General features: G+C 44.7%; 1 protein-coding gene across 1 annotated transcript; it reads left to right on the top strand.

Annotated features, from left to right (window-relative positions):
- The first annotated feature begins 1,769 nt into the window (after positions 1 to 1,769).
- Positions 1,770 to 22,363, top strand: CPA2 (carboxypeptidase A2). Its single transcript, XM_032305403.1, has 11 exons — positions 1,770 to 1,877; positions 3,751 to 3,832; positions 4,488 to 4,622; positions 5,416 to 5,511; positions 7,485 to 7,586; positions 9,702 to 9,800; positions 11,113 to 11,223; positions 12,554 to 12,644; positions 14,229 to 14,428; positions 16,427 to 16,511; positions 22,129 to 22,363. Exons 1-11 carry the CDS (start codon positions 1,813 to 1,815, stop codon positions 22,314 to 22,316), a joined length of 1,254 nt encoding a protein of 417 aa, XP_032161294.1. The 5' UTR covers positions 1,770 to 1,812; the 3' UTR covers positions 22,317 to 22,363.
- Positions 22,364 to 24,395: the final 2,032 nt, after the last annotated feature.

Here is a 24,395-nt window from a genome sequence, read left to right as displayed (position 1 = left end):
GGTAAACTCTGCTTGGACCACGAGGACTTCATTAGCAGCCCTTCTCGTATCTTTTCCTGTTTCACCTTTCTCGCCATGCCCAGTGGCCAGAAAGGTGTTTTGCCATGTCTGCCCAAGTGGGGCAAGTTTCTGCCTGGACCTAATCACGAGCCCCAGGTTTCTCAGTTCCGGATCTTTCTCATCTCTCGCTATCACCAGCTTTTCCTAAGCAAATCCTACCTGCTTTAAGACTCACTCTGCTCAGACCCCATCTTTCCCCAGAAGCTTTTACTGATTCTCCAAGTACATTCCAATTTCTATGACTACTGTTTACTTGCTGGGAGCAGGACACTTGAGGATGAATTCCGGCCTGTCTCTTGGTTTCTGTCTTCTCCCTGACACCCAAGAGAATGAAAAACCGAGTTTGATCCAGGAGGAGTTTCTTAAACTGGAAACACCATGCTGGATACCTTCCCCCTTCAAGTATGTACTTGAGAACTCTAACCCCTGGATTCAAAGTGTGTGTGGAGGAAGAATTTGACACACAGAGGACAGAAGAAAATTTCCTTGTGTCTGTTTATGGTTGATTCTTGCTGAGCTGGACATAATGTGTGTGAATGATTAAGTGCAATAAGGTATGATTTCTAAAAATAGGTAGTTCGATCTTTCTCTTCTGCAATGGAGAACAAAGTCAGATTAATGTAGACTTATGTTATAGACAAGGAAAGATCACCTTTGCTTAAAAAACCTTTTGCTTAAAAATCAGAATATATGGTATTATCTTGTCTTCAAGAAAAAACTCTAGGGGCGCCTGGGTGGCTCAGTGGTTTAAAGCCTCTGCCTTTGGCTCAGGTCATGATCCCAGGGTCCTGGGATTGAGCCCCCACATCGGGCTCTCTGCTCAGTGGGGAGCCTGCTTCTTCCTCTCTCTCTGCCTGCCTCTCTGCCTGCTTGTGATCTGTCTGTCAAATAAATAAATAAAATCTTTTAAAAGAGAAAGAGAAAAAGCTCTAAAACACGAAAGAAATTTGGAAAGATATATACCAAATGATTTTTTTCGGGTGGAGGAACTACTGGTGATGAAAGGAACTACTACTACTTCCCTTTTATCCAAACTTTCTATAACAAGTAACTTCATTGTAATCAGAAAGACATTTTCATTTTGGGAAAAAGCACAGAAACAAGGACATCAATTTGGTACAAATGCAGATGGATCACTTTAGAAACAGTCCAAAATTGAATATTAAAAGGCCTTCTGTTTTGTTTTAATATAGAGTGAGGACAGGAATGGGCCACCTCTACAGGGAGATTCAGCAGATGTGGACTGAGTGATTGTAGTGTTTCAGGGTAAACATTATAAAAATAAACAAATGAGCAAACTAATGGAATGTGATAGACTGGACGCTGGCGTAATTACTGTAAATGCTGTGCCCTTTTTTATTTGTTTTTTTTCTTGTTTGTTTTTTGGGGTTTTTTTGGTCAGACACCGAAAAAAGACTTTAACCTCGGATCTATTAATTTGGCTTCTATCACCGGTCAGTTAGTGGCACTTTATGTTCTAAATCATAAACACATGATTTGCCCTTGGTATGGTCTAGCAATTTTGTTTTCCTTCCATCAAAGTTTGTTATCTCATTGCAGGAATGGAAAATGTACGGATTGGACATATCACACAGGTGGGTGTCTATAGCCTTGAGAATTGGACATGCAGGTGGGAATTTTACCATGTGGGCATTGAACTTGAGTTCTTACACAGATCAGCCTCAGCCATGGGCCCTATAAATAAAGTTCGGTAGTGACACTGAATTCTGGACTCTGGGAAGACCCTTCACCATGAAGTTGATCCTGGTTTTTTGTGCCCTTCTGGGGCATATCTACTGTCGAGAAACATTTGAGGGGTAAGTTATGCTTTCTGGTGCTTGTTTGAACTTTTTTTTTTTACCTGATTCAGAGGGTCTTATCGGATAGTTGCAGAGTAATGGGTGTAAGCGTATGGCATTTTCAGATTTAGAGAGGGAATAGTGGGAATAAAGGAATGAGTGACCCAGGGAAGAGATAAATGACACCTAAAGGAAAAAACTGAGTGAAATCTGAACACATATACCTTTCTCTCTCCCCCGGGTGATCACAATGAGGGATGATAGGCGTCAGTGAAAATAAAGCAGTCTGGCTGATTGTCTCAGTGCATCTCAGTAAGTGATGGTTTCACTTCCACCACCTCCTCCGGGCCATTCTGGGCTTTGCCCTCCACATCAGCCCTTGTCCTCCCCACCTGCAGATCTAGCGCCCAGGCCATGTAACCTCACGAGCTGGGAGGACCAGGGGTGTAGATTTCAGCCCAAGCTCAACTCTCATGGCGTCATAGGATTCACCTTTGCTCTAAAGTACTTTGGTTTCAAGATTCTGTGAAAGACTTTGGGCAGCATTTCTTAAAGAGCCTTCCATGGAATTAAAGAAGTGATCAAGTAAGTCTGGCCCAAAGAAGTTGGTGTCAAATAAACTTGGGAATCAGAGGGTTTAACAAACTGTAGGATTTCTAGTGACTTTTACTGAAATTGTGTGTATTATAAATCTATAACAAGGGATATAGGTTGTTACATTTACCCATTTTTTTTGGTCATCAAACTCCTTTCACTTTTTTTTTTTTTAAACATGCTGAATGACTCAAAGGGCTACTGTTCTTTAGAGCACACACCAGGAAATTTAGTCCAAAGCAGTACTTTTCTCAGTGCCTTCCCATTACAAAAGCGGGGGGGGGGGGGGGAGCGGGCGTCTCCTGAGTGTCTGCACTAACCAAAAGGAATGAGACTCAAATGGAAGAATTTTCAGATCACAGGGCTGGTGTCTCCTTGTAGGCAGAAGAGCCTTGAAGATCTCATACTCTATTACTTAGGTATTTTACCAGCATTCATTGGAAATGCATGGCACTTGGTTTCAGAAGACCTGGGTTCTGAAGACCTGGGTTCTGGTCCTCGTATATGGCTCTCTGTACCAATCCTTTTCCTGATGCACAAATGCTCAAGGCAGTGACTCAGGAAGTCAGCCTAGTTGGAGAAAGGAAGGGTTATACGAATCCAGATCTACTCCCCCACTTATTTCTAAGAATATGTGTTTGCTTGTTTTGCAACTTCTCCTTTTCGCCGAGGAGTCCTTGATATCCTTTATTCCTCATTATACATGTGTACGGGTGTGTGTGGAGAGCACAGCATGATTTTTCAGGGTCCCCGTTGTCTCTGGCATACCTCAAGCTTACGCCACATGAATGGGGTTTGGAGATGGAACTCTAATACATTTCAGTTAACAACAACAATAAAACATCGTAGGTCTATCCAGATGTGAATTCAATTTCTTCTTACAAGCACCAACTTAATGATTCCACTTTAAAAAAAAAAAAGGCAAAAAAACCTCATTTCTGAAAAGCAGGAACAGACAAGTTTTAAAAGGTATTGCTTTATGACCAGCAGGTGTTATTTTATAAATAATCATTAGCTAAAGGAAAGGTAACTTTAATGGCAAGCTTCCTGCTAGGAGTAGGTACACCTCTCAATTATTATCTAGATACCATTTCCTGGGGGGGAAGTAAAGCCATTCTACCAAGTCCTCATTGTGGGGATGTGGGTCAGTATACAATTTATTAGTTTCTCAATTGTCAAAGAGATTATTAATTGCTCCATTAACCTCATACATGCAGGGAGTAACAGGAGCAGAAAGCAGCAGGAAACAGTGTCCAGTTTTTGCTTTTAAGGTCATGTCTGTGGTTCATATTCTTAGGGACCAGGTTCTTGAGATCTCACCAAGGAATGAAGAACAAGTAAAACATCTGGTGGAATTGGAGGCTGAAGAACATCTTCAGGTATCCATTCTAAAGGGAGCGTCTGTTTCCCAAAGTGACTATTCCACAGTTAGACATGATGATTGGGATCTCTGACTTTGGACTCTATCTCATCTTTCCTGACATAGCGTGGAACACTAACTCACGGAGCTGAGATACAGAAAGCTTGGGCTGTAGTTTTGACTCTGTGGCACTGGGGAAGTCACCTACCTTCCCTGTGTCTTTTTATCCCATTCAGTATAATGAGCATAAACATACCATTCTTCTATCTCACAGGTTTATCGTAAGAGTGAAAAGAGACCGAATGTGAAAGTTACTTTGAAAAACTGGTGAACAGCTTTAATGCATTATTTCCATCCTACGATAATATACAGTATTAATGTTCTATTATGAAATGAATTAGATTGCTTGAATGTCAACTGTTAAAAAAAACTGCCATAGTTTTAAATAATTTTTGCCTTCTGCCAGTTTTAATATCTAAACATGGCGGGGGGCAAACAATAGGACACAAAGGCCCCGGCTTGGACATTTAAAAACCCTTTTGCAATATCAGAGTGATTCTGCAGTGATTCTAGTCTTATGGGCTGGAGGTAAAATAGATAAAAATTGATTCCTGGAAACCTGTCCATTTCCCTGAAATAACCCTCTTATTGCCTCGGCCTTTTACCCCTTCCAGCTTGATTTTTGGAAATCACCCACAACCCCAGGGGAGACAGCCCATGTCCGAGTTCCTTTTGTGAATGTCCAGGCAGTCAAAGTTTTCTTGGAGTCCCAGGGAATTGCTTATTCCATCATGATTGAAGATGTTCAGGTAATTATCCCACCAACCATTCTTCCAGAGTCTTGCTGGTTTACATGAACTGAAGATCCATCCTTTTTTGTCCTTGGATACTCTCTGCCAGGGAAAAGGACCTGTGGGCATTACTAGGACCTTCCTGGAGTCTTGACTACCCCTGACACTGACCCTCTCCCTTTTGCATTTGGCATAAGTGGGATATGGTAACTAAAATCTTAAGTGAGAGGGCAAGAACAGAACCTTTGGCATGAAATGTAAAGTACAAACTGAAGAGTGTTTGTTTAAGTGAAAGCAAAATGTTATTCATTTAGTTTAGTTTTTTTTTTTCTTAAAGATTTTATTTACTTATATGACAGAGAGAGAGAGATCACAAGTAGGCAGAAAGAGAGGGAGAAGCACGCTCCCTGCTGAAGAGAGAGCCCAATGTGGGGCTCGATTCCAGGACCCTGAGATCATGACCTGAGCCAGAGGCAGAGGCTTAACCCACTGAGCCACCCAGGTGCCCTCATTTAGTTTTTAATTGGGGGTTAACTGGGGTGCTGGTTTCCCAGAAAGGGAGGAGAGCCATAACACAACCGTGGGACCGACTGGCATCCTATATTTGCAGCATCTGGCTGGCCAAAAGTCCTGTTGGTGCCTAATCCCCTTTCCAGATGTTTCCAGAATAAGGGAAAGGCATGACCCCAGAGCCTGTATAACAGGAAGAGGATGCTTGGGACTGGGGACCTGAGTGTTAGCATTTCCCTCACAACTGTAGATGCAAATGGATTGCTGTAAACTAATCACAGGTGTGACTGGTTTACCTTAGGTTCTGTTGGACAAAGAGAATGAAGAAATGTTACTTAATCAGAGAAGACAACGGGATGGTAACTTCAACTTTGAGGCTTATCATACGTTGGAAGAGGTAGGTGTTTCAAAATGAACGCCAGAGAAACGGGCCGTTTTCTCCTCTGATGACGAGGCTTTTACTTCGACCTGGTGATTTAATGGGAAGTATTCTTATGGTTTCCTAACTTCTTCAGTTTTCTCTAGGATTTCACAGCCAGTATCAGTGTCACTGCTTCAAGGCAGGACCCTGAGGCCCACTTGCCCATCCCAAGAGCCATTCCATTATTTGGAATTGTCTAGGAGTGTCTTAAGTGGGCACACAAACAGCCTCTCCTGCTGATGAGCCTCTCCTGTCAAGGCCCCTCTGCCGATTTCTGACCCATGCTGCCCACAAAGCCATTTGAGAGCAGTGCTTCCTGGCTGCCACTGATGATAGAATCAGGGGCTTCCCCAACACCTCTGGCTTTCAGCCGAGGGTTGGGTCTCCCAACCTGACCAGTGCTCTGAGACCTAATAGCAGCAAAGTCTTGTGAGGTCTCTGCTGTCCTTCCTGAGTTGTTGGTGTGAAGAATGCTTCCTTCCTCCAGCTGGGTCACACACTGCCACCTGGCCATCTGCTTGCCTCTTCCTGACATAAAGCTTTTCTTGGGTTCACCGGGGTCCACTTGCCTAAATGATTTGGAGTGGGGGAATGGAGGGGAGGAGAGAAGAGATGGGGGTTGGAGGGTAACAGGGGGAGGTGAAGGAGTAGCACAGAGCCAAAGAGGAGGAATCTGGTGGGTACTCATCCCCTAAACCAGCAATTTTAAATGCAGAGAAGTCTGAAACTAATTCCCCCCATCCCCAATTTATTTGGTGGCAAAAGCTAACCTGACCTAAACTCATCTGGGGGCAAACTCTGACCTAAATGGACTCGCTACTCATTTGTTTTACTGACAGAAATATTAATATCTCTGAATATGAAGCAATGCCACATGTTTAATACGCAATATAGTCTTCCTCTGACTTTTTTTTTTTTTAAGATTTTATTTATTTATTTAATGGAGAGAGAGAGAGAGAGAGCGCGCTTGAGAACAAGCAGGGGGAGCAGCAGAGGGAGAGGGAGCAGCAGAGGGAGAGGGAGCAGCAGGCTGCCTACTTGAGCAGAAAGCCCAACGCGAGGCTCCATCCCACGGCCCGAGATCATGACCTGAGCTGAAGGAGGATGCTTAACCCAGAGTCACCCAGGCGCCCCCTTCCTCTGACCTTTCTTAAAAAAAAAAAAAAAAAAAAAAAAAATCTTAATTTGAAGCATGTATGACTCTTAAGGGTTTCAGATAAGGCGTTGCGAACCAGTATAGAGAATGAGGGGTAAAGGGCGTGAAGAAAGCAAGGGGCTTGCCCGCTCTCCTTGCCTGGCCTCGCAAATTGGCGTGTGTGTCCCGCAGAGAACAAGCGCTGGCAGCGCGGCTGGAGGGGCCCTTTCCATGCCGACCCCTCTCCAGACACGCCCAGGCACGTCCCAGCCTCAGTCAGGGCCACAGCTTGGCTGCCCCAGCCGCGCAGCATTTCAGTCAGCCTCGCAAGTAGGAGCCCCAGGAGCTGGGGACAGAAGTGCCTCAGAGGCCACTTCCCTGTCGCCCCGGGCCTCAGTCAGCCCTGCTGTCTGGTCTCCAAATCCACCTTTGGTGGGGGGAGGAGGGGGCGCTGCCATTCGTGTCCCTCTGCTAATGAAGCGAGCAGCTCTATGGCCGGGGAAGCTGCCCGTCCGCGCTGGGCTGAGGAGAGCCAGAGGCAAGCCAGAGAAGTGCCATTTTGTTGGAAGCACAAAACTGGAACGAGCCGGCTCCGCTGCCACAAAATGGCTTCCCCCTCCCCAGCCCCTGCGGACGCCCGGTGACTCATCATGTCTTCCCTTGCGGGGTCCATCGTCCCCAATCCGGCAGCATCCGCCGCGCTGCCCTCTCCGTTCCCGGAGGGAATGAAAAGGGAGGCGAGGGGAAAAGTCACTGATGGTTGCATCACATCATCCATTTCCAAATGTCTACTTATTCGTCTTACACATTTCAGATTTCCCAAGAAATGGATAACATCGTGGCTCAGCACCCGGATCTAGTGAGCAAAGTGCATATTGGCCATTCTTTTGAAAAGCGGCCCATGAACGTGCTCAAGGTACACAGGTGCAGCTGTGGGTTTTCTTCCCGAGGTTTCTAGAATCTCGCCGCTCCCAGGCGGGCCGTCAGTCCTGGCTCTGCCTGCAGAGCGGCTCCTCCCCCCACCCCCCACCCCCTTTCCCCTTTCTCCTCCTAACCGGTCCTTGCTGGTTTGGAGTATCCACCTCCCCACTACCCCCACCCCCTCTTTCTTTTTCCTTTTCTCTCTCCTGCGCAAGCTGACGCAGGTCTGCAGGAGTGAATTAATGCTCTCATCTTGATAGATTCGCTCAAAGGGAACCAGAGGCGAGCGCGCCAATAGGAACAGAGGAAGGGGGAGGCAGTGCGGGCCCCAGGGCGAGGGGGGCGGATGGAGGAGGTGACGGGGGTCCCAGAGCGAAGCGGGGCGCGGGGGGGGGGGCAGATGGAGGAAATGACGAGGGCCCCAGGGTGGGGGGAGGTATGAGGGCGGCAGTACGGGCCTGGTCCTGAGGTGGAGGCTTTGGCTGGGGGTGGTGTGCGCCCCAGGGGTGAGGGGGAAGTTGGACGTAGGGGTGCTGGCCTTTGGGTGAGCAGGGGCTGCGGAGGTATTCTGTAATTAATCAAGGTAGGAGTTCTGTACCTTGTTTTCTTTTTCTTTTCTCTCTCTTTTTGAAACCGAGAGATTAAGAAAAGGAAAAAAAAAAAGCGCCAAATACTTGCCTGAGCTGCATTTCAAAACAGAAGCACTCCTGCAGTGTGCGGGAGGAGGGCAGGGCATCTAAATTGCACAGGCAAGTGCCCAGAAAACAAAGGCTAGTTTGAAAAAGATTAGGGTTTTACGCCAACCTGTAACCTCTGACAGTCTTACTGCTGGTAGTTTCAAGCTTTTTAACTTTGCCCAGAAAAAGAGTGAAATTTATTTACCGGGTTTCCTAGAAAGAGTTTGTGAAAGAGGGGGAAAAAAAAAAGAAGAGAGAGTGAGATAATGTCACAACTCCCTACTAATTTTGGAAATGTTATGGCTGAGAACCAACGGACTCTTTGGGACAGATGGATTTCTCCATAGTGTTTCTCCCAAAGCAGGCTTGAGAAAAGTGGTTTGCCTACTTCATGACACAGTGGTACATTTGCTAATACTTACTACCTTATTTAAAAAAAAATTTTTTTTTTCCTACCATTGGGCCAAGAATTCCCAGATTCTCCTCCCCCTTGGATTGTCTTGGCCTTCTCTTTTACAGGGTAATTTGTGGGTGAGAATGTTATGTGTTTTTGAAAGTTCCCTGCTTTCTACAATTGAGCTCTTTGGAGGAAAAGACACGAAACACTTAAAACTAAAACTCTCGAAGCCCATGAAATGTAATTTTTAGCAGGGATTTGCATTTCTCATTTACCTTATCTCCTATGTTTAGAATGCAGCACAGAGATAGAAGTTGATGGTGCAAAAATAATCTTTTCCTCCCCATTTACTGATCCAATTGGCAAAGCCACTCTTCCAAATAAAACTGAGACACTTAGATCATAAAATTTAAACTCTGGAAAGCACCTCCAGAACCTACCATCCTGTTTTTATGAAGGACTCGAAAGGTTATCAAAAGCATTTTTATTACAAAAATAACACAATCATTGCAAAAATTGGAAAACAGAAACAAAAGAGGAAAAACATCCCAAATATTCCTAATTCCACGACTATGGGGTGATAGCTGTTAATATTTTGTGTATGTCTTGCTATTTCTTTATTCCTCCTCCTCTTCCTTTTTCTCATGTATTTGTGTGCGTACATATATATATATATATACACATATGTGAATTAGCCTTTCAAGAGAATCAAAAGGCGTCATACTATTTTGTAATCTATTTTGTAAAAATTATAATTGATTTCACGTCACTACATTATCTGTACCTAGTTTTTACAAACATCACAGGAGAAAAAGTCTACTGCCTCTTTTTAGCCTGCATTTAAACTTATATTAAAAGCGGGGGACCAGAAAAAGCACGTGAAATAAGAGTTAATCCACAGCATCTCTGTCTACACCTCCTCCTCTCTCAATCACATCAAGTACAGAAAGAGGGACAGACAAGGCCCTAGGGGAAAAAAGTGGGGGACAGGAGCCCCTAGCAGTGGAGCTGTTCACATTTCCACACTGTTTTACAGTTCAGCACCGGAGGAGACAAGCCAGCCATCTGGCTAGATGCCGGGATCCATGCTCGAGAGTGGGTTACACAAGCTACTGCACTGTGGACCGCAAATAAGGTCATTTTCCCTGAAATTCCTTCATTTATTTTGGCTTTCTGGGGTTAGGCCTCACCTAACCACGCAATGGTCTTTGATGTTCTTGGCAAGCCTTTCTTTGCATAGGCCTATTTGACCTTTTTTGGGATTGCCGTATTGCCCCAGCCAACATGCTGGGCCTGTCCCCGGGTCTGCTGGCCACCATGTGCTCTGTTAACAGAGAGAGTCAGAAGAGATTGAGAGGGTGGTAAATACGGACCCCAGGAGTCAGATTTCAGCATAACAACAGACTAGAGAAAAATTGTTTTGCTGCCTCCGGCCTGAGGGCTGAGAGACCATGTTCTAGAAAGCTATACAATCTCCGAAGGGGCTCGGAGGGAAAATATAAACAGGTGCTAGGAGAGTTTACTTTGCCCTACAGATCCAATGCGAAATTAGTTAAGGGTTGCTGGGTTTTTCTGAAAATGTCCCAAATCTGATTTTGAAGTTGGGAGTGTCGCAATACCTTTCTTCCACATGTGCATTGGAATTAGAGTCAGGACAGTGGACTGGGTGTGACCTAGTCTGGTATTGCTTAAGTAATTCAGAAATGACATGCTCTAAATCAGAATGTTAATTCATGAGCAAAGGAAATCAATCCACATCAGATCATTCAAGCATGTGCAACCACGTGCACACCGACTGATACATTTTTCCCTTCAATTAAAATGCAGTTACCTTTAGGGTATTATGAAATGGATATTTAACAGTTGAATAATAATGCCTTAGGATGGCTGAGCACAGGAAATGAATAAATTTTAATCCAACAGAAACTTCAACTCCACTGCAATTGATCGCAAGGAGAAATTTAATTCCCCAAATGGAATTTAACTGGCCCTCTGTATCTTCAGAAAAAGTCTCTACACATTTAAGTAATCTGTTGTTCGTCGTGAGTACTTTTGGAAAGCTAGCCTCTGTGATGATGAAGGAAAGCTGAAAAAATGTCTTTGGTTTACAGATCCCTATAAGCCACATCCACCAATGCAAAATGCTTCCCTGGAATGAATAGAAAGAATTCTGCTTTTGAGAGAGAATGGATAAGTGATATCTGAGTTTTACTTAAGATAAGTGAGTTATTCTGACTGGAAATAAAAGTACAGACACTGGCGTATTAAACACATGAGTACTGCAGGAGACTGGGTTGTAGTCCTGCCAAGTTCTCATTGACCAGCAGTGGTATCTAGTTCATACCTGGAAAAAAACAAAAAACAAAAACCACATTGCCTTAATACTCCATCCCGTGTTCCCGGTGAAAGGGGAGTGTGAAATTGACATCTATGTTGTCTCTGCACAGATTGCCTCTGATTATGGAAATGATCCGTCCATCACTTCCATTTTGGACACGATGGATATCTTCCTGCTGCCCGTCACAAACCCTGATGGATATGTGTTTTCTCAAACCAAAGTAAGCCTAGGACCTTTTTCTTTTTCAACAAGAATTCATGGAAGTGTGTTGGAACTTAAAAGACAAAAGTAACCTTTTTGGTCTTGATTTACCATAAGTGGAATGCGTAATTTCTCAGTAGTGGCCCGGAATTGAGGCGTATAGTGGACTTTATAATCACCTGTTATTCTGACACACGAGGTCTTTACATATTGCCTCCGTCAGAGCCCATTTTAGCTGTTAGGCTGGGCTATTAGAGCTCAGTGTTCACCGTGAGTCACCTAGGAGATTTGTTCCAATTCTCTCTGTGTTTTTTTGTGGTGGGATTGATGGAAAAGAGGAGGCGTATGTTACCTGCTGACAATTAGATTGCAGTAGGATTTGGGTAGGCAGTACAATGCATTTAGCATTTACTTACAATCTGTAGAAGAAATCCTCTGTAATATCACTAAAAGGAGTTGCGTAGATTTTTTTCCCTTTAAAATCTTATTACAGAACCCCATTGTGGTAACTGTGACCCCACATATATTCAAAGTGAATCAGAGCTACAAGTTTATTTTTGGAGAGAGCTGAGTACGATAGTGTTTTTCAACATGTGTTCAAAAAGAATTCATACAAATACTAGTACTCATCTCATGAGATATCCTATGAATAGAGGGTTCCACAGTCAAGTTTGGGAAGTACCGCCCACCGTATCCCTTCCCTGGAATGGCATGAAAGAAACACGAAAGCATTAAGAAACTTAGAAGTGCTGAAGTATGTTAGCGAATTTAGCTCTATGTTTTCCTGAAATATTCAATCACAGAACTCTTGCTCTCTCCCCACATGTTGTTGTTATTTCTTGTTATTATTTCATTTTTAAAGATTTATTTACTTATTTGACAGAGAGAGACTGTGAGAGAGGGAACACAAGTAGGGGGCGTTGTAGAGGGAGAAGCAGACATCCAGTTGAGCAGGGAGCCCGATGTGGGGCTTGATCCCAGCCCCTGGGATCATGACCTGAGCCAGAGGCAGACGCTTAACGACTGAGCCACCCAGGCGCCCCTATTTTTTCGTATTGTTAACACTGAATAGAATGGGTGTCCTATGGAAAATAGTTTGCCAGGTATTGATTTGAGGAGATGGTGGATTATTTACTTCTCATTTCTGTGAGACAACAAAGAAACTCCTCGAAGCAGAACCCCATAGGACTGTTTGACACCTCTGTGGGCAAGGAAATTAGTGTCATTTCAAAGGGGCCTTCCCAGGAGGGAGCAGGGGAAACAAACGGGATTTTAAAGGGACCATCTCATCAAGGCCGAATGACCGTCTTTCTTTTTTTTCCGTTTTCTCTTGCGTTTGGATTTAAAAGAATCGTATGTGGCGGAAGACCAGGTCCAAGGTATCAGGAAGCTCCTGTGTTGGTGTTGATCCTAACCGGAATTGGGACGCAGGTTTCGGAGGTGAGCGCAGGGACCTCGCCCCCAGGGATGGCCCGAAGCTGTTTGGCCAACTAGCTGTTTTGCAAGGGCTCTGCAGCGCTGTCAGCCTGCTAAGCCCATTCAGGATTGAAGCCATTTAAAAACCTATTTGAAAAACACTTAAGTAAATTCCCTTCACAGGCACGCGGCGCTGTCACACATCTCTGAGCAGCATTTAATATATTTTGTCTCACATCTTAGTTTTCCCACAAGCTGTAGCCCAGCTCGGCTTTGCTTCTGAGTCTTCAGAACAAGACTTGGCGCCATGGCAGGAGGCCTCAGGAAGCCCTGAACCAACCACTAGAGGGGGTTAGGATCTATTCAGAGGAGAAGCATTACATCATCTCTGGATGTTTCGAGAAAGAAAACTAAAAAGAAGTACAAATAGGATTAAGAAATTGATTTTCAAAACAGATTCAAAGAGAAAATACTGGCTTGCTGCTCGGGTTTTGTTGACTTGTGACTCTAATTTTGGGGGTTTCAGTGGCAGCCTGGTTGGGAGGCTCCTTTATGCTTTTAGGGACCAGTTAAAACTCCTGTGTTTCCCTAATCACAGAATTGAAATTTGTTCATTCCTCACTAGGTCTGGTCGCAGTGAGGTTAGAAACTGTCTTTTTCACTGCACTGTCGCTACCACCCAATACGGTGTCTGGAACATAGAAGGCAATCACTAAATATTTGTAAGACAAATGAATTAATGAGAGTTATTGAACCAAGAAAAGACCCACTCGGGAATTGTGGCAATGGATGAGTGGCAAGTTCATTCATCGCTTTTATAATAGCTTTTTTTTTTAAGCGTTGGGGAAAAAAAAAAAATCAAAGCATCAGATCCAAAATGCTGAACAATGCCCAGGAATTCAATGTCAGGTATTTTTTTTTTCCCCCTGAAATATTATGGTTCTTACTAAATAATCTTGCAATGAAGTCACAGGTTGTATTTGTACTTTGTCTATATCATTTAGAGACCGTTGGGGAGTCCCAGCCCCTCCCGATCTCCTCGAAGTTTCTCTAGCATTCAGAGCCCTGGCCAGGCCACAGTGGACCACTTTGGTGGTCACGAGTAACTCCAGTTGCTGAGAAAATCAAGGCCAAAGGTGGCCTTGTTGTCAAATGCAGTTGTGATTTCCTCACTGCAGAAAGGGTGTCAGAGTTTCCTTGCATTTGTGGCTTTGTGATTTAGAAGTACAGATGCATAGAATCTTCTGCTCTTGGACGTGAAGAATTGGAAGAAATCCCAGAAAAAGAGCTTGCTCAACTCCCACCCAATGCAGGAATTCCATCTATAATGTTAAATCTAGCTTTTCTTCCAACAACTCCCACAGAGAGGAGATGATCTAATTTGATAGCTCTTTCTGCCATATAGAGGGACCATCTTTCTAAAAAAGAGAGATGCCTCTAGAATCACTTCAGTTTGGCCTCCTGTGCCCTTAGAGAACACCTCCATCTAATGCAGGGACAGTTTTGCTGACTTCCAGAGGAGGAACTCCATGACGCATGGTACATATACCCATACAGCATCTCCCTGAAGCTTACTGTTCCTCCTGGGCTTCTTCTGTGTCCCATCAGGACCTGGAGCCAGCAGCAACCCTTGCTCTGATTCCTATCGTGGACCCCATGCCAACTCTGAAGTTGAAGTGAAATCCATAGTGGACTTCATCAAGAGTCACGGGAAGATCAAGGCTTTCATTACCCTCCACAGCTATTCCCAGCTGCTCATGTTCCCCTATGGGTATACATGTACTAAGTCAGATAACTTTGATGAACTGGTAAGTTTCCAAAATGTCATTTCTGCTCAGCCTTGAAGGTCCACTGTGTGGACAAGTAAGTTTCAGTCATAGAGCCTGGTCCCATTATGGGGGCGGATTAGTGACAGGTTACAAAGATGAATAGGTTCAACCACCGAGAAGAGTGGGACACAGACAGAGGTTTGAAAGACTGGTTATGGATTTTCCAAATTAAGTTTCCTTGGGAAATAGAATTCACAAAATCACTGTTGTCTTGATCTGGATGAGCGGGAGCCTCAATGGGACCATAAATTCCCAGGACGCGCTTTCTGTTGCTTAGGAAATAACTACTTGAATTTGAATGTGAGTCTCACAGATCTGTAGTTAGATGCTGTCAGATGCTCAAAGCGAAAGAGTACTGTCTCCTAGCCTTATACCTTCCTGGTGCTTTCTGCTCTGTGACCTTCTGTCCTGCTGCACGAACGAACACTCCCTTCCCTCACTTGGTACCTTCCATCATCTTTCCTGTCTCAGGAATGACAGGGACCTCTCAGAGGGCTCCTTACAGGCGTGTACGAGCTATTCCCAGTTGAGAATGTGCAGTACTCTCAATCTGGCTTTTAGGCTTGGTTTTTGAGACCCACATGTTAGAGATCAACCCTGAGATGGGACCTTTTGGTCAGTTTACTTTCAAATACATTAACGATCAGCAGCTCCTGGCAGAAATGGACTAAATTATTCTCATTCAGGTGTATCTTTCATCTCATCCATCGGATGTTAGCCCTGTAGGGCAGTGCTCAGAGTTTTGATGGTGAGTAGTACCACTCAAGGCCAAATCAAGGGAAAAAGAACCTTAAGATTAAAAAGAACCTACAAGGTGCTTTTAGTAGACCTAGATGACCTTAAATTCTCCAAAGCTGGTGCTCACATCTCTGCCACATAGTCATCCAGTCTGTGTTTGGACAGTTTTCCTGCCTCCCAAGGGCTTCTGTTCCGTGTTGGAGCAGGTGTGATTGTTTGAGTTCTTCCTTACAGAGAGCCCAAACCTGCTCCTTAATAGTTTTTACCTTCCCGCCCTGGTTATCATCTTGCTCCCTTTGAAAAGAAGCAAGTCCATTAATCATTTGAAGACCAGTAACCTGCTTCTTCTAGGTTTTTCTGTATCCCTACAGCTCCTTCAAACACTCATAATGTAGTGCCGAGTTCCCTCACCATGCTGTTTGCTGTTTTCCAAACATGCTTTGGTCAGTCTCTGTTCTTCAAGGGTAGCTCCCAGAAGTGAGCATAAAACCTGTGGGTCAGCCAGCACAGAGGGGAGCATGGTCATGGCTGCCCTCCTCCAGACCGTGTACTTCTGCTTAAACAGTTGAGGGTCACATTAGTTTTTTGGCAGTAGCCTTGTGCTGTTGACTCATGTTGGGCTCATTGACAACTGAAACCCCCAGGCTCTCTGAGGATTCTGCTGAGCCAGGTTTCCCCCATCTGGTAGTTGTACAGTTGTTTTCCTGGACCCAAGTTCAAGACCTTACATTTATCCCTAGCAAGGACAGTAAAGCCTCAATCAGTCAAAATTGGAACCCTCAAATAATGGAAAATATTTTGCTGAGCTCTACTTCTTGGAAAAAGACACAATCATAGGGAGGTAAGCCAATGTAGGGATCTAGCTCAAAAAAAAAAAAAAAAAAAATCAACTTCCCCGGTACATCCTGGGGTCAGTACGTATTCTCTTTGGCCCCTTACTTCCACCCTATTTCCCTCCACACCCTCAACAAGGAAGGATGGTGGCAAAATCATGACCCTGGTTTATTTATTGCAAACACCTGGATGATCAGACAAACAATGTTGTATTTTTGAAGCCAACCGAAGTGAACTAGTGTTGACTTCTCAGTGAAAATGACTGAAATGAAAGGGCATTGTACTTAAGTCTACATTAGCCCGAGGGTCTAGTTAATCAGAGGGCCCTGTTCTACATTCTGCACTTGGGCATTCAATCTTCAAGAGGCAAGTGTTATCCATCTACCTTTTCTTGGTTCTTTCTAGAATGAAGTGGCCAAAAAGGCTGCCCAGGCTCTGACCAGCCTGCACGGCACCACGTACAAAGTGGGACCTATCTGCTCAGTCATCTGTAAGTATCTAATGGGTTTTCACCTATGACCCACTAAGCGGGCACCATGGGATTTTTGGGCCAGAGCTTGTCAGTGTCCTGATATGAAATGTCTAGGTCTCTGTGCGGGCGCTCAGCCCTGCCCGGTTTCCTGCCACCAGGTACTATGTGGTATCTGGAGCAAAGAACTTCCTAAATACTTGAGCTGTGTGCGTTCCTCTCTGTTTCTCCTGAACCTTCCAGCTCTTTGTCATTACATGGAAACTTTTTGCCTAAAAACAAGCTTTTGTCAAGACTTAGTCCTGAGCCATCACTTTTATTAATTATTCCTTTCTGGGCTGAGGGGTTTCCACCCTGAATAATGCCATGGAATTATTGTGGGGGCAGAATGGGGGCGACTCTTTAAAAGGACCCAGATATTTTGGTGGGCAGACTCTATTGCAGCCATTTGTGCATGTAGAATTTGGGGAGACAAAGGGGAGGATCAGTCAGGAGTACTGCCAATGTCAGGAACAAAGCTGGGGAGCTTGCTGTCAGACTTTCTGAGACTCTCCTCTCCCATGGTGGATTGGGATAGGAACAAGAAACAACTGCAGTGCCGTGGGAAATCCTAATGCACCCATGCAGATTCTGAGTCCCCCAAAGGAGTCTCCCCACTTCCTTAGGGGCAAACCCAGAAACTCAAGAGCCCATGGTTGAATGCCCAGGAGTTTCCCTGTGCTCCCACACCCATGGACCCTTTGGAAACAAATGCCTCTTACAGGCACACGCTCTGTTCAGCACCCTTTTATTACGCCTCTACTATGGGCTAATCATGATGTCAAGTACTACAGACATAGAGAATCCACAGAAAACTCACTGTTTAATGTGGGAGATGAACAGGAAGATGAATGTTGGTTTGCTGTGTGCTGTAGTAGGCTATACATGGTATAGAAGTATTAGAAAGTTGGGAGGATTTGACAGTGGCAGAATCAGGAAAAGCTGCATACGGAAGCGGGCAGGATTTTGATGGCTGCTCACCAAACAGCGAGAGGAGGGGGAAAGAATGGGCCATTTCCACTCTTTAACAGTGCAGGCAAAGGCACAGAAGTAAGAAACTGCATGATGGACTCTGCGAACAACAAGGAGGTTTGGGAACCCTGGAAGAAAGTAGGAACAAGGGGAGTGAGGGTTCAGGTTTTTGGGTGCCATGTTAAGGAGTTTAAGTCTTGACCCACAGGACCCCGGAAGCCACTTGGGTTTTCAGCAGGGAGTGAGTGTGTTGAGGCTCCTAGCAAGAGTGTGGAGGCTGGATTGTGATGGGCTGGGAGTATGAAATTCCTGCAGGAAGAGGAGGACTTGTTCAGGGGAAAGTGGGGTCCACACTAGAGCGGTGCCGTGGAGGATCTAGGGAGACGTGAAGCAGGGAAAACCAAAAGGCTTTGGTTATTCACTGGATGTGGTAGAGTTTCTCACCGAAGGTCATTGAACAGGGCCGTTAACAGAGGGAGACTTCCAGGAAGGTGAAAGGTGGTGGGTGGAGAGAGAGTGAGTTCAGCTCTGGGGAGGGTGAGGCTGAGAGGACCGTAGTGTTTTCAAGGGAGGACATCCTGTAGGCTGTGCACCACATGGCCCTGGGCTTCTGTGGAGAGAGAGAGACTTAAGAGTAGTTGACATTAAAAAAAAAAAAAAGTAGTTGACGTAGAAAGGATGGTTGGAATGGGAGAGCAAGGACATCACTTGGAGTAGGAAGGGCCCTGGATGGAGGAGGGGAGCAACCTTTCAGACAGCAGAGGGGGTCGTGAGGGAGGGCCACCCAGCGGGGCTTTGCAGAGGGGCCCAGAAGCTTATGTTTCAGAAGCCATAGGAGCAGCAGTTTTTGGAAAGGAAGCAGCAGTTAATGATGACGAAAGGCTATGAGAAGGTCAACTATGACAAGGACAGAGTATTTAACACTGGATTTTTATCACTGGCCTATTGGTGACTTTAAGCAGACCATTTCATAAGCATGGTGAGGGTCACGGGAGGAGCACATGGGATGGGGGAGAGCGGAGGTCTGGAGCCCATGTGGACCCCCTTTGGAGGAGCCCAGATGAGAAGGGAAGGAGAGAGAAATGGAGGTTTTTGGTTTTTTTTTTTTCTGAGATGAGAGACTTCTTTATTGACTGTGGGAAAAGGACCAATAGAGAAGGAGAGGTGGAAGACACAGGAGAGACAAGAAATGAGCAAGGCAGTGCTACTGTGGAGTGGGGGAGAAAGGGGACAAGAAGGAGTCACGTAGGGGTGGGTAGATCAGGCTTGAATAGGAGGAGTGAGTCTGCAGATGGGCTGGAGGCACCGGGAGCAGCTACATGGGGGTGGAGCGTGGTGGGAATCCTAGGGAAGGCACACTTGTTAGTCATGGTTTTCTTTTCTTTCTTTTTTTTTTTTAAATAAGATTTTATTTATTTATTTGACAGAGAGATCACAAGTAGGCAGAGAGGCAGACAGAGAGAGAGAGAGGGAAGCAGGCTCTCCGCTGAGCAGAGAGCCCGATGCGGGACTCGATCCCAGAACCCTGGGATCATGACCTGAGCCGAAGGCAGAGGCTTTAACCCACTGAGCCACCCAGGCGCCCTAGTCATGGTTTTCTTAATGGTAGTCTTGGAGAGTGGAGGAGCAAGAGTTCACCTAGCATATCTAGGACAATCGATGGAAATCCCAGAGCTACTGATCATGATTATGGTTTTTCTTTTCTGTCATTTTCCTTTTTTTTTTTTTTTTTGCCATTACGAGGCATTTAAAAGACTTTATAGAAAAAAGAAATCTAATGATCATTGCATTTTATGTTTCAATTTCTTTAGTAATTTTGGTGATGAACTCAAATATATTTATCTAGTTGTTATCAATATGTGCGTTCTATTTTGTGTCCAGCCTTTTTCAGTTGATGTTATTTCCTGCACACGTCTATGCATTTCCACTCTAGGTATTTGTTATTCCAGTAGATTGCTATATCCTGGTTATTGGACCTTTATATTGTTTGCTAAATGGTGCTACTACATGCTAGTGCAAACATGTTGGTATGGACTTCTTTTTCTTTTAGATGATCCTTTTGGTGTATATTCCAAAGGCAAGATTACCAGGTCAAACGGGATGAATAGATTTGGAGCTCTTGTTACATATTTTTTAACCTATTCTCTGGGAGGGCTGATCTGCTTACAGTTGCCCTGACCTTTTAAACCACGTTCCACGTGGGATTGTCCTCCCTTTTGGCAGAGGAACCCCCAGGGAGGAGGGCCCTCTGACTAGTGGCACTGGGGAGGAAGGCCATGATGGCCACTTGAAGTCAAGAAATGCATGGTTTCTGAGTTGGGCAGCCTCTGAGTGGAGGCTGGTATTGAGAATGTCAGCAGAATGGCATCCTGTGCTCTCCACGTGGGGTCTCAACCATTTTATTACAAGGATTCTGGTTTTTCACCATTCTTATCTAAGGCATGTCCAAGTGAGGTATACCTTGGAAGGCTGAGGTTTAGTGTGCTTTACTTGGTAAGGTTCCAGATATTCCTAATAAGCATGTATCAGACATGTGTAAGGTTTGCCATCTGATCTGTTGGAACCTGACCATTAATGGTCAAGCAAGTTCGGGCTCCATTTTTCCCAGAGCTGACTCTGTTATCCTTGATTCTGGCATCACGCCAGCTTGGACAAGCACTGCCTCTAAGAACAGGTCCCAATTAAGTACTTTTTGCCTCCTGCCCTAGATTGGTATGTAGCTCTGGGCTGAACACCTGCTTTACTCCACCCAAGAGGTGGCTGGACTGCTGTGGTGGGTGAGACATTTCCTGGGTAGTTTCTCATCTGGAAAGGGCTCTGAGGAGCTGTGCTATGATGGACGAAGTTGTCACTTGAGTTCTTTCTCAGAGAGGTGGAGGGTGAAAAAGACCCAGACGTTGGGGATGGACGCTTGGTTTTGAGTTATAGTTCTGCCACTTTAGAACCAAGTGATCTCAGGCAGGTCACTCATCCTTCCTTGATTTTTTCATCTGTGAAATGGGTTGTCGAGAGTCTCAAAATATAGGATGTAGAATAAAAGTGTTTTCAAACTGTAAGGCGCTATATAAATGTTTCTTGTTAGTTTCCTGCTGGATTATTCCCCTTCAGGTACCTCTTACCTTCCACATGGTCTGACTTTTTGGATAGGATCCTAGTCATTTATTCATACTGGTGCTTATCATCACAACTGAAATTTATTGAATGCTTATCCTACATACTTTATCTCAGCTCCTTCCCTTAATTTCTCAGAACCTCAGTTTCCTTATCTGTAAAATGGGAATAATACTAGCACCCACCTTGCTACCCATGTGGGGATTAAATCAACTGATTTAACATGTATCTAACATATTTAGTAAGTGCTCAAACAAGTGTTGGAATCATACACACAGTGTTCTCCCACTTAACTCTCCCTATGAAATAAGTACTGTAGTATTATCCCTATTTGACAGATGAAGCCTTTGGGGTTGAGAGAGGTAAGTGCCTTAGGTGATCCAGCTAATGATTTGCAGAACCAGGATTCAATCTGAAGCCAGCGTTCTGTCTACCATGGACCTCTTAGCGGGATAGGCTGTAGGCAGGTAGTGTAAATTAGGAAATTTGGTATCCAGGAAGATTCAGTTCAAGTCAGCAAACATTCAGGTGAAGGCAAAGACACAAATCACAGACCTTTATAGTGTTAATTTATAATATTAACCTCTAATCCTACTTCTTCCTGGTACAACACCCTTGTCTCCCCCAGGTCTCCTGCTGTTCTCTCCCACTCTTCCATCTGACCTCTCCCCTGCCTTCCCTGGGAGGGACCTAAGTGCCCGTCCATTGCTCAGCTCTTCTGAGTCATGATTGCCATAGGTCTTTGTAGGTTAATGCCACCTTCCTTCATCATCTGTCATGTCAGTGGCCACACGTTACACAGGTGCACATTACTTTGTTGGTGTCACCCATCGTGTATAGGTGCTGGGCATATTATTTGATAGCAGAATAAAGCCTCATGCTGAAAGTTCCCTGAGGGCAGGGGTCAAATCTCTTACTCTATTGTTTTTTTTTTTTTTTAAGATTTTATTTGTTGATTTGACAGAGAGAAACACAGCGAGAGAGTAAGCACAAGCAGGGGGAGAGGGAGAGGGAGAAGCAGACTCCCCATTGAGTAGGGAGCCTGATGCAGGGCTCAATCCTAGGACTCTCGGATCAAGTGAGCCAAAGGCACACTTAACGACTGAGCCACCCAGGCGCCCCTCTTACTCTGCTTGTAATCCCTCCTCTCCCACGAGAGAAAACGATGTCTGCATCTAGCACTCCTCTAAAGAAGGAAGAGGTGTGGCCTCCTTAAGGTGTAGTAGATGCCAATTAGGAGAGCAGGCAGGATTCCAAATGGGTGGGTGAAGCCAGAGGCTCCTAAGAGTGCCAGAGGAAGGCTAAGTATAGCGTCCGTTTGAATAACACCTTTTGCTTTTCAAATTAATCTTCTACTTTTTCATGAGCATGACCCCCTATGAAGCTATCCCTGCTCTCAAGGTCCACGCAGAGGGGCCTGACTTATCTGTAATGGTGAAACCTAACACAGAGGTTATGTGTCTGGAGATGCCAGCGGGAACAGCATACTCAGACTTTGTTCTCATTTGCCCTTCAGACCAAGCCAGTGGAGGAAGCATTGACTGGTCATATGACTATGGCATCAAATACTCATTTGCTTTTGAACTGAGAGACACCGGTCGATTTGGCTTCCTCCTGCCGGCCAGTCAGATCTTGCCCACAGCCGAAGAGACCTGGCTTGGCTTGAAGACGATCATGGAGCATGTGCGGGACCATCCCTATTAGGGCTCTGGGGAATAAACACCATTAAAAGCTCTTTGGTTTGAAGCAGAGTTGGGTTGTGATTATTCTTTTTTCTAACCCTGATCTTGGAGGACTATTTCTCTGATTTATGTTGCCCTAAAACATAACAAGCCACTGAGCTGTACCCCTTCATCTTCAAAAACCACGAACAAAACCCATCCTGAGCAAAAAGCCTCCCAACATCGTTTAAAAATTTAAAAAAAAATTGTGGTAAAATATGCATATCATAATATTGATCATTTTCACCATTTTTAAGTGCACAATTCATTAAGTACATTCACAAGGTTGTGCAATGATGACCATCATCCATCTCCGGAAATTTCTGGAAATTATCCCAAACTGAAACTCTGTACCCATTCAGCAATAACTCCCCATTCTCCCTACCAGCAACCCCCGGAAACCTCCATTCTACTTTGGGTCTCTGTGAATTTGCCTATTCCAGGTACCTTATATAGATGGAATCAGATATATCTTGTCCTTTTGTGACTGGCTTATTTTACTTAAACAGAATGTTGTCAAGTTTCATCCATGTTGTGGCATGTGTTGGCCCCTTCACCTTTTTTTTTTTTTTTTTTTAAAGATTTTATTTATTGGGGCACCTTGGTGGTTCAGTGGGTTAAAGCCTCTGCCTTTAACTCAGGTCATGATCTCAGGGTCCTTGGATCGAGCCCTGCATCGGGCTCTCTGCTCAGTAGGGAGCCTGCTTCTCCCTCTGTCTGCCTGCCTTTCTGCCTACTTGTGATCTCTGTCCGTCAAATAAATAAATAAATGAAATCTTAAAAAAAAAAGATTTTATTTATTTATTTGACACAGAGAGATAGAGAGAGAGAGAGAGAGTACAAGCAAGGTGAGAGGCAGGGAGCAGGAGAAGCAGGCTCCCACAAAGTAGGAAGCCTCATATGGGGCTCGATTCCAGGACCCTGGGATCATGACCTGAGCCGAAGGCATGTGCTTAACTGAGCCATCCAGGCACCCCGCCCCTTCACCTTAACGGAGTAACATTTTAGAGCTAGCAAGTGACTTTCAAGTTTCTTTTTTCTTTCTTTCTTTCTTTTTTTTATGATTTTATTTATTCATTTGAGAAAGAGCATGAGAGAGAGAATGAGACCTGAGAAGGTCCGAGGGAGAAGTAGACTCCCCATGGAGCTGGGAGCCCAATGCGGGACTTGATTCCTGGACTCCAACATCATGACCTGACCAGAAGGCAGCCGCCCAACCAACTGAGCCACCCAGGCACCCTTGAGTTTCTTTATTCAATAAATACTAATTAAACAACTACATCGTGCCATACATTATCCTAGGTACTTACGTATTCTCTGGTCCCATTGTTGCCTTTGGCTTTTTTGCATTTCCAGTATGCTGCGTTATAAAAACTAGTTGGGACCCAAACAAATGACACTCGTTCCTCTTGGTTGCCCCATCAAACCTGGGTCTCAGATTCTACATAATTTCTTTTTAGACATTGACTTCCATTTAGGGATTGAGATTTTCTTCCTCTTGATGGTTTTCTCTGGGAAAAGAAGGTGGGAAGTGAATGTCAGCTTGCCTAGAATTCTGGGTACTTGATTCTTTAGTTCGCATTTCTTGCAGATTCAGCTCCCATCTTGTCTTGTTTCTAATTTCAAAGCTGAAATTGATCTTGGAGCCCAACCATTGTTACGGACCGGGGTGTGCGTAGGAGTTCAGTTTCAGTGCTGGAAGGATGAAAAAAGTCCTAATAAAGCCCCCAGCTCTATGATTCCTGACAAAGACTCTCCTTGACTTCTCTGAGCCCTTTTTTTTTTTTTGACTAGACCTTGTCCTTGGGCCCTGTTTAAGTCAGTCTTAGCAAAGAATCCTAAGTCATCCCCCAGTCCTTGATACCAAATTGAATTGCTCATCCTCCACCTTTGATGACTAAGTTCTGGGTCTGCCTTTGGCAAGAACCCTGTGAGTCCAGTTAAACAAGAACCCCCCTACCCTTGATGTTTTCCCTTAGCAGTATTCCATCCCCTGACCCCCTCACTCTGCTGTCTTCACTGAACTTGGAATTGAACACAATTACTCTCCTGTTGTGTGAAC

The sequence above is a fragment of the Mustela erminea genome, chromosome 11, assembly GCF_009829155.1.
Source record: "Mustela erminea isolate mMusErm1 chromosome 11, mMusErm1.Pri, whole genome shotgun sequence".
Classification (NCBI taxonomy): domain Eukaryota; kingdom Metazoa; phylum Chordata; class Mammalia; order Carnivora; family Mustelidae; genus Mustela; species Mustela erminea.
Note: the sequence above shows the minus strand (reverse complement) of the source record. Positions and strands in the feature narration are given on the sequence as shown.

Excerpts from the sequence above, each read along its gene's own strand:
- CPA2 (XM_032305403.1), top strand. The coding sequence starts at position 1,813 with ATGAAGTTGATCCTGGTTTTTTGTGCCCTTCTGGGGCATATCTACTGT. Across the intron at positions 14,429-16,426 it reads CAGATAACTTTGATGAACTG|AATGAAGTGGCCAAAAAGGC; the intron begins GTAAGTTTCCAA and ends GGTTCTTTCTAG. Across the intron at positions 16,512-22,128 it reads ACCTATCTGCTCAGTCATCT|ACCAAGCCAGTGGAGGAAGC; the intron begins GTAAGTATCTAA and ends TTTGCCCTTCAG.